This window comes from Haliotis rufescens, unplaced genomic scaffold, assembly GCF_023055435.1.
Source record: "Haliotis rufescens isolate VD_foot unplaced genomic scaffold, xgHalRufe1.0.p SCAF_35, whole genome shotgun sequence".
Lineage (NCBI taxonomy): Eukaryota > Metazoa > Mollusca > Gastropoda > Lepetellida > Haliotidae > Haliotis > Haliotis rufescens.
This window is the reverse complement of record NW_025964057.1, coordinates 3,253,239-3,262,618: the sequence shown is the minus strand read 5'-3', so window position 1 is coordinate 3,262,618 and position 9,380 is coordinate 3,253,239. Positions and strand designations below refer to the sequence as shown.

Here is a 9,380-nt window from a genome sequence, read left to right as displayed (position 1 = left end):
AACTCTCAGACACAGGTATCTTTGTCTACGAGTATATGCAATCCTGCCTGGTTGGAATAAGGATTCCCTTCAACACATAACATACCCCACGATAGTTGGACTAAACTTTATTTATAGAACAAAATGCCCTAAATACAAACCTACTATCAAATGAAACAGATTTTGTTGATCATTCACGCATCAACAAAGATTGATAAGGTATCACAGATTTCTTTCAGTAAACTGAACAAATTTAGTCAGAAACATGACGTCATAATGCATCTAGACATCCGTCGGGGCATCCCGGAAACTGTCGATGTCACACGGTTCGCCCGTCGCAGGCAGTGAATGCTGTTTATACATAAGGCGAAATATGTCGCCAGCAGAGACCACGATTGGTCTGCTTGGTTGCATCACTCCTACAGAGAGTTGATGTAGCAGCTTCTGTTCTGAAATTCGCCGATAGGTGCCCTTCACTGAGCAGGTGACTAAATGTTTCAGAGAGAAGTAGTCTGAGTGACCAGGTATGTTAAACGTTTGAGTACATATATATATACATACCAATATCACCAGATTCCCGTCAACCCTTCTACTGGCGGTATGATAACAGGTATAACACGTTGCATAGAAACAAATTGTAAACATCCGCGAAACGACATCAATGAAAAAATAAACAAAATATAAAGCTATATATTACAATTTCTACATTTCAATCCCATACCATTATGTGCATATATTAGACATTACAAAAATAATGCATGGATAATTCTAAAGGAATTCACTGCTTAGCCCTACATACACTTCTCTTAATATTAACACCAACAGTCATCATTAAAACGTCCTCACATCGTCTCTTCAGTAGGTTGTCGTCAGCACGTGCCGTCCGCCATTTTGTTACTGCTGACCTGTCAAGATTGGAATGCCTCGGTCCATGCGGGACACATCAGCACACACTGTTACCGTATACCATGTTGCTAGCCAATGTAGCCTGGGGAGGCGCTGATGTTGCGGCTAGTTTGAGATTGTTCCATTTGGAAACCTTTATCTTATTCTAGGTTCGCACGAGCACTTCAGTACATCGTCAATTTTGTACATGACGCCATTGGTCGCCATTTGCTCAACAGGCTTCACTCTCTTCCTCTTATTGACCATGATGTCATTCCGATAATCTCGCGAGAAGTCGATCTTGTCTCCTTGCCGTGACTTGATGGTGTAGACTGAGTGTTTCTTGGGAATGGCGCACTTGACGACCATTCGGTTCACAATGTGTCGCTCCAGGAACTGGGAACAAAAACGTTTATATAATTATATCATAGAGTCATACAACGCAGTCAGATAATCTAACCAATGATATAAATGTTATATCATACAGTTATACATTGCAGTCAGTTACATATAACAAACGATCTGAATATCAAGTCTGAAAACTACACCTTGATTTGATGAAACAAGTCGATGTGATCCTATTGTCAGTGAAGCATGGTTGATACCGACATCAGGCGCTACCAGCTTCTACCCTTTCTCTGACAAAGTCGCTCCTGACGCAAGGTAACTGCACGGTGAGGTTAACATTGAGTCACTGGGGTGACAATATTTGAAGATTCTATTCATTACATTGTTTTGTAATATACACTAGAAAGGAGCCCAAAGAATCCATTCATACTGACACAATTTAGACCTGCCAAACTATAACAGACTTGCATGGGATGGCTCGGATGTTGTTGTCTCAGGATGGGTATGAGACTGTGTGCCTTCATCTAGCCCATCACTAGAGGAGCCATTGTCCAGCTGTTTAATGCGTTATATTCGCTGTGCAAGTTTATTCCCTTGCACGTGCCAGGATCCGTGACCGTTGGTTCGTATTTCGATGTTCCCCGATAACATGTACGCATGCGCATGGGTTTAAAAAAAGTGGTGACATATCTCTGATCTGGCTGTTAGACCGGCAGCCCAGAGCACTTTGGTCAAACGAACAAGGTACCAATATCCGAACACAGGAACATTTACTGTGTAACCCAACATATTCATATATGGATGTCTGCCGGGGAGCCCCTGCTGCGTGTGGCCCCTGGCCCCCCAAAAGAAGGGGCCATTCAAGGGCTGGATCAAACATTGGAGGTACCACGTGAAAGTAAGTGTAAATGAACTGTTACATCTCACAGAGTACAGAATGGGCCACGCCAGACAAATCTTCCTCTGCAAAAGGCCTGCCAGACACCCCCAAAGAGGGTCCCAAAATTTGGGCTGGGTTAACCATTGGAGGTACCACATGAAATCAACATAAAATGAACTATTTCACTCTACTAAGAATAAAAAACCCATTGCCAGACAAATCGTCTGCTGCATAAGGCCCGCCAGACACCCCCAAATGTTGACCCTTAATGCACTCAGTGGACACTCTGGTAAAATTTGACCAGAGTATACATTCAAAGTACCAGATGAAAGTAAGTTTAGATCAACAGGTACATGTTACTGAGTACAACACGGCCCATACCTGACAAATTGTCCTCTGCATAAGGTCCGCCAGACCCCCCAGAGAGGGTCCAAAAATTTGGGCTGGGTTAAACATTGGAGGTACCACACTGGGGGGTCGCGCCTTCAGATTATAACAATTGCAATACAAACCAGGGGGGCCCAAGAAACAGGTTCTCATGATCTGCAAGTATAATCATATTAATTCTAGTTCAAGTGGGAAATCACGCCATTAAGATAATTACAATGCCAAGACAAAACAGGGTGTGTCAAAGGAAGGTTTCTCACGACCTTCATGTATGATCATGTTTATTCAGTTCAAAGTGTTTTATGACTTGATAAATGCTTCAAGTTATATTGTGATTATTACGTCAGTAGCACTATTATTAAGATTTCATATTTGCATTCAGAGGTTGGCAGAAAAGAAAAGGCTAGGTGTGGTTTGGAAACGGCTTTTCTTTCAACAAAAGAATTCACATTTGCTTGAAAACACAGCTCTATGGTAACAATTATATGGGAATTTATACAAAATTCAGTCAATCGTGACAGATCAACAATTGCTTGTTTAGAATTTTGTGTTGTGGAAAACACCCTGAATGGATCAGGTTAATGCAACCTTTCTTGGCATTTTACCGGGAGGTAAGAAAAGTTTTCCCGGGAAGCTTGATGTCGATTTCTCGAGAGAAGTGACGTGCTCGTCACACACCTCAGAAAAAAAGAAGTTAAATTTATTGTGTATGGCTTTCCCTTCTTTATTGAGGGTATTCAAAAACAGATATATATATATATATATATATATATATATATATATATATATATATATATATATATATATATATATATATATATACATATGTACACTAGGTCATCCTGGGATAGAAGTCTAAACTAAACACATTTAACCGTGGCACAGCTCACGCGCCAATATCATGACTCTCTGTCTAGTGTAAGACGTTTATTCAAACAGATAGATGGCAAATCTGAGACGTAAGGCCTTGTGAACATTTAGATATATAGTGGAGGTTTCATAACAGATATTTGAGTATTGAAATCAAAACCATGTCACATTATGAACATACATTTACATTTAACAACAAGAACAAAATCATAAAACATGATGGGTAATTACATTTCACATTTGGTGGTGCGATAGTTTTGACGAGGTGAATATCAGAAACGGCCCTTCTCTTTTGAACAGAAAAATATTTTTGTATCCAACCGTGACACTCCGAGAAAAGTTGTGAAGATCAGGACGAAAATACATCAAGAATAGAACATTCATCTTTTCGTGTCACCAAACCCTGTTCATCTCTTTCCGTGACCTGACAAACTTGATATTTTCACACAGGTCTGTGCCACAATTTTGTTAGGTTTCTCGATACGATAAACTTTTCGGGACCGACCATAAATATGGAAATATTTGGCCGGAATTCAGCTTTTTAGATGATAAAACTTGCTAAATAAACGGAGATCATAGGTTTTTAAACACAATTATCACCAAAAGATTTCCAAATGGTATTAGGGACTGTCATTTACCATTCTTATAGCAGGCTTTGAGGACTACCTAAGCATGTTTGGGTTTGTAGGAATCCATAGCCAAGCTATCAGGCTATAGCAGGCTTTGAGGACTTCACAGCTGATCAGATATATATTCACAAGAATCAGATTCATGCCTTTTTTTATTACATTTCAACGATAGGCCTAATCTATGATATCAATACTAGTATTCAGAGACCTGATTTTATAAATACGTGATTTTAATCTCAATAAAATCCTCCCATCTTTAAGAACAAAACATAAATTTGACCATCTGTTGACTCTCAGAGCTGATGTCCAATGTTTCATTATGCACACTGGGATTACAGAGGGTCAACTGTGTGGGGTGGGGTGAGGGTGTGTCTAGCGGGCCTTATGCAGAAGAGGATTTGTCAGGCAATGGGTATTTTGTAATAAGTAGAGTGTAATAGTTCATTTTATGTTGGTTCCATGTGATACCTCCAATGTTTAAGCCTTATGCAGAGGAAGATTTATCTGGTGTGGCCCATTCTGTACGCTGTGATATGAACCTGTTCATTCAAATGTACCTTAATATGGTACAATCGATATATATTCCAGACCAATTTTACCCGTGTATACCTGAAGGGTCAACTTTTTGTGGGTGTCTGGCGGGCCTTATGCAGAAGATGATTTGTCTGGCAATGGGTATTGTGCAATAAGTAGAGTGCAATTGTTCATTTTATGTTGGTTTCATGTGGTACCTCCAATGTTTAACCCAGCCCAAATTTTGGGACTCTCTCTGGGGGGTCTGGCGGACCTTATGCAGATGACAATTTGTCAGGTATGGGCCGTGTTGTACTCAGTAACATGTACCTGTTGATCTAAACTTACTTTCATCTGGTACTTTGAATGTATACTCTGGTCAAATTTTACCAGAGTGTCCACTGAGTGCATTAAGGGTCAACATTTGGGGGTGTCTGATGGGCCTTATGCAGCAGACGATTTGTCTGGCAATGGGTTTTTTATTCTTAGTAGAGTGAAATAGTTCATTTTATGTTGATTTCATGTGGTACCTCCAATGGTTAACCCAGCCCAAATTTTGGGACCCTCTTTGGGGGTGTCTGGCAGGCCTTTTGCAGAGGAAGATTTGTCTGGCGTGGCCCATTCTGTACTCTGTGAGATGTACCAGTTCATTTACACTTACTTTCACGTGGTACCTCCAATGTTTGATCCAGCCCTTGAATGGCCCCTTCTTTTGGGGGGCCAGGGGCCACACGCAGCAGGGGCTCCCCGGCAGACATCTATATATGAATATGTTGGGTTACACAGTAAATGTTCCTGTGTTCGGATATTGGTACCTTGTTCGTTTGACCAAAGTGCTCTGGGCTGCCGCTCTATGTCCCTGTACGGCATGACCAAGGGAAGCAACTCTGCACGGCACGTTAAGGAGTTAACCCCATTACCACCATGGTGGTCGTAGAGGTGAGGGCGCAATATTACTGCTGGTCCACCACTGAACGGTCAAGACCCAGGGCCAAGACACGACACTCCTGAGTCGACATAGGGGGGTGCCAACCGCTCCCCCGCCCCCCGCCCCCCGCCCCCCATCTAAGTCTTCACTCGGAGGCTCGTTGCTCACCCCTGAGTCCCGAACACTACTTTGCACAAATGTCATTAAATCACTGAACTTATATCTACAAATTAAATTTACAAAGGACATGGTTGACTCATTGTACCAAATACGATTTTATTACCGTCCCTCTCACAACACTGCTGAGTCCCGAATATCCTCTATAGCCCCCGAATCCCGCGAACCAAAAGGGGGTTTGTAGCCTCGCATAGAGGTGTTCCGTGAAACCCCCTCTCTTCCCGGATTGTGTTCAACCTGATACCACACCAAACCGGAGTGGGAGATTTTAGACTGATGTCTGCCTCGTCATACAATTAATTTGAGAGGCGACACGTTGACATATGAGAGAATGACAAGAGTGAGTGAGGTTTTACGCCGCTTTGAGCAATATTCCAGCAATATCACGGCGGGGGACACCACAAATGGGCTTCACAAAGTGTACCCATGTCGGGACTCGAACCCGGGTCTTCGGAGTGACGAGCGAATGCTTTAACCACTACCCGGGCGCCCCGAATGACAAGAGAGAAGGATCTGCTTTCCAGTCTCCAGTCTCCAGTCTCCATAGCAACTGTGACAGCAGCAGCCATATCGTCTACGATATGTAAGGAAATCAGTCTCTTTGACCTGACGAATCCCATACATGTATACACGCAGATATAAAACTGTTTGTTTTGTATCTCTCACCAAAAATATAAGATTTAAAACCACTCAGAATGCTCAACGAATCACCCTTTGATATTTACAAGTTTATTCCACAGCAGCGTTGTTTACAGGTAGTTTGTGTATATTAGTTAAACACGAGGAAGCCTTCTTCCACACACAGACAGGGGTTGTATACAGATCCAGTTTACAGTCTGAATGTGGAGTTCATGATGAGTCACTCACCTTCTTTAAACGGTCGGGGTTGGTGAGGAGTTGGTCCAGGTTCCGTTGACTCATGGAGTCGAACGCTCTGTTCGTGGGGGCCAGGAGGGTCAGCTGGACCGGCGTGGACAACAGCTGACTCAGCCCCGCCGTCTCCACAGCCTGCCGCAGGGTGCTGGCGATACACAAGAAGTGAGTGAGTGAGGGAGGGAGTTTAACCCCGCTATAACAAATTGACGTCCTGACGTGACGCTTGTCGTAGACGTTATGTTTGTTTTGCCGTTAACGTCGCTCTAAGCAATATTCCAGCTACATGATGGCGGTCTGTAAATAATCGAGTCTGGACCAGACAATCAAGTGATTGATATCATGAGCATCGATCCACGCAATTGGGATACGATGACATGCATCAACCAAGTCAGCGAGCCTGACTACCCGATCCCGTTAGTCGCCTGTTACGACAAGCATAGTTGCCTTTTACGGCAAGTTGACTCGCATGAGCACGTGATCTATTGTTTGTTTGTTTCTGTGTTTAACGCCGCACTCAGCAATATTCCAGCTATATGACGACGGACTATAAGTAATCGAGTTTGGACCAGACAAGCTTTGTCGTAGACGTATATACCACTTCGGTGAACGCACCCAGGCCTAGTGTGCATACAGAGGATCACAATCACTTTACACGACGTGTAAGGGAGGAAGGATTACACAAACACTTTCAGTTTTCATCTGAAGATCCACCCGCTTCCAAACTGAGACTTCGTCAACAAAACCCGTGTTGACATAATATATCCCACCGAGGCACGCAAAAACGGGTTTTCGAGCGAACTCTTTAACCACTAGGCTTTACCATTGCCAAGTCCCAGCAAGTGATGTTTGTTTGTTTGTTGTTTAACGCCGCACTCAGCAATATTCCAGCTATATAACGGCGGTCTGTAATCGAGTCTTGACCAGACAATCCAGTGATTGACATCATAAGAATCGATATACGCAATTGGGATACGAAGACATGCATAGCAAGTGATATGACGACGGGGGAGTGGATCAAAATGATCATCGGAACAGGGTTGTCTCCCCTTGCATGTTCAGAAACAAGTGAGGCTTCTGGTTGTTATGGTGACTGCATGTAGAATTATTACTATCATTATTATTGTGATTAGTATACCTGAGTTCGGGGTCCGCCATCACCTGGCCCATGAGGGTGTCCTCTGGGGGCATGAGTACCGTGTCTATCTTGTGTATCACTCCGTTCCCACACACCTTGTCCTTGTCCAGGACCTTCGCATTGTTGATGGCCACACCCTGAAAGTAGTCCCCGCATGGAGAAACACTCACAACGTCACTCGTCGGCGCAGCGTGGGGCCTAGCCCAGAAAAGCAGTCCCCACATGTAAAACAACGTCAATCGTCGGAGCAGCGTTGGGCCCAGTCCAGACAAGTAGTCCCCACATGTAAAACAACGTCAATCGTTGGAGCAGATTTGGGCCAAGCCCAGACAAATAGTCCCCACATGTAAAACAACGTCAATCGTCGGAGCAGCGTTGGGCCCAGTCCAGACAAGTAGTCCCCACATGTAAAACAACGTCAATCGTCGGAGCAGCGTTGGGCCCAGTCCAGACAAGTAGTCCCCACATGTAAAACAACGTCAATCGTCGGAGCAGCGTTGGGCCCAGTCCAGACAAGTAGTCCCCACATGTAAAACAACGTCAATCGTCGGAGCAGATTTGGGCCAAGCCCAGACAATTAGTCCCCACATGTAAAACAACGTCAATCGTCGGAGCAGCGTTGGGCCCAGCCCAGAAAAGTAGTCCCCACATGTAAAACAAAGTCAATCGTTGGAGCAGATTTGGGCCAAGCCCAGACAAGTAGTCCCCACATGTAAAACAAAGTCAATCGTTGGAGCAGATTTGGGCCCAGCCCAGAAAAGTAGTCCCCACATGTAAAACAAAGTCAATCGTTGGAGCAGATTTGGGCCAAGCCCAGACAAGTAGTCCCCACATGTAAAACAAAGTCAATCGTTGGAGCAGATTTGGGCCCAGCCCAGAAAAGTAGTCCCCACATGTAAAACAAAGTCAATCGTTGGAGCAGATTTGGGCCAAGCCCAGACAAGTAGTCCCCACATGTAAAACAAAGTCAATCGTTGGAGCAGATTTGGGCCCAGTCCAGACAAGTAGTCCCCACATGTAAAACAAAGTCAATCGTTGGAGCAGATTTGGGCCAAGCCCAGACAAGTAGTCCCCACATGTAAAACAAAGTCAATCGTTGGAGCAGATTTGGGCCCAGCCCAGAAAAGTAGTCCCCACATGTAAAACAAAGTCAATCGTTGGAGCAGATTTGGGCCAAGCCCAGACAAGTAGTCCCCACATGTAAAACAAAGTCAATCGTTGGAGCAGATTTGGGCCCAGCCCAGAAAAGTAGTCCCCACATGTAAAACAAAGTCAATCGTTGGAGCAGATTTGGGCCAAGCCCAGACAAGTAGTCCCCACATGTAAAACAACGTCAATCGTCGGAGCAGCGTTGGGCCCAGTCCAGACAAGTAGTCCCCACATGTAAAACAACGTCAATCGTCGGAGCAGCGTTGGGCCCAGTCCAGACAAGTAGTCCCCACATGTAAAACAACGTCAATCGTCGGAGCAGCGTTGGGCCCAGTCCAGACAAGTAGTCCCCACATGTAAAACAACGTCAATCGTCGGAGCAGATTTGGGCCAAGCCCAGACAATTAGTCCCCACATGTAAAACAACGTCAATCGTCGGAGCAGCGTTGGGCCCAGTCCAGACAAGTAGTCCCCACATGTAAAACAACGTCAATCGTCGGAGCAGCGTTGGGCCCAGTCCAGACAAGTAGTCCCCACATGTAAAACAACGTCAATCGTCGGAGCAGCGTTGGGCCCAGTCCAGACAAGTAGTCCCCACATGTAAAACAACGTCAATCGTCGGAG

The 9,380-nt window shown here is 44.4% G+C and overlaps 1 protein-coding gene across 1 annotated transcript in view; it reads right to left on the bottom strand.

Moving 5' to 3' along the window:
- Positions 1–92: 92 nt before the first annotated feature.
- The window catches only part of LOC124134448 (transforming growth factor-beta-induced protein ig-h3-like), a 70,699-nt gene continuing 61,411 nt past the window's right edge, over positions 93–9,380 (bottom strand). Inside the window, exons 12-14 of the mRNA XM_046499265.2 lie at positions 7,608–7,744; positions 6,464–6,617; positions 93–1,260 (exon numbers count right to left, since the gene is read on the bottom strand). Coding sequence (XP_046355221.1) covers positions 1,021–1,260; positions 6,464–6,617; positions 7,608–7,744 — 531 coding nt within the window. The 3' untranslated portion in view covers positions 93–1,020. The remainder of the gene's footprint in view (positions 1,261–6,463; positions 6,618–7,607; positions 7,745–9,380) is intronic.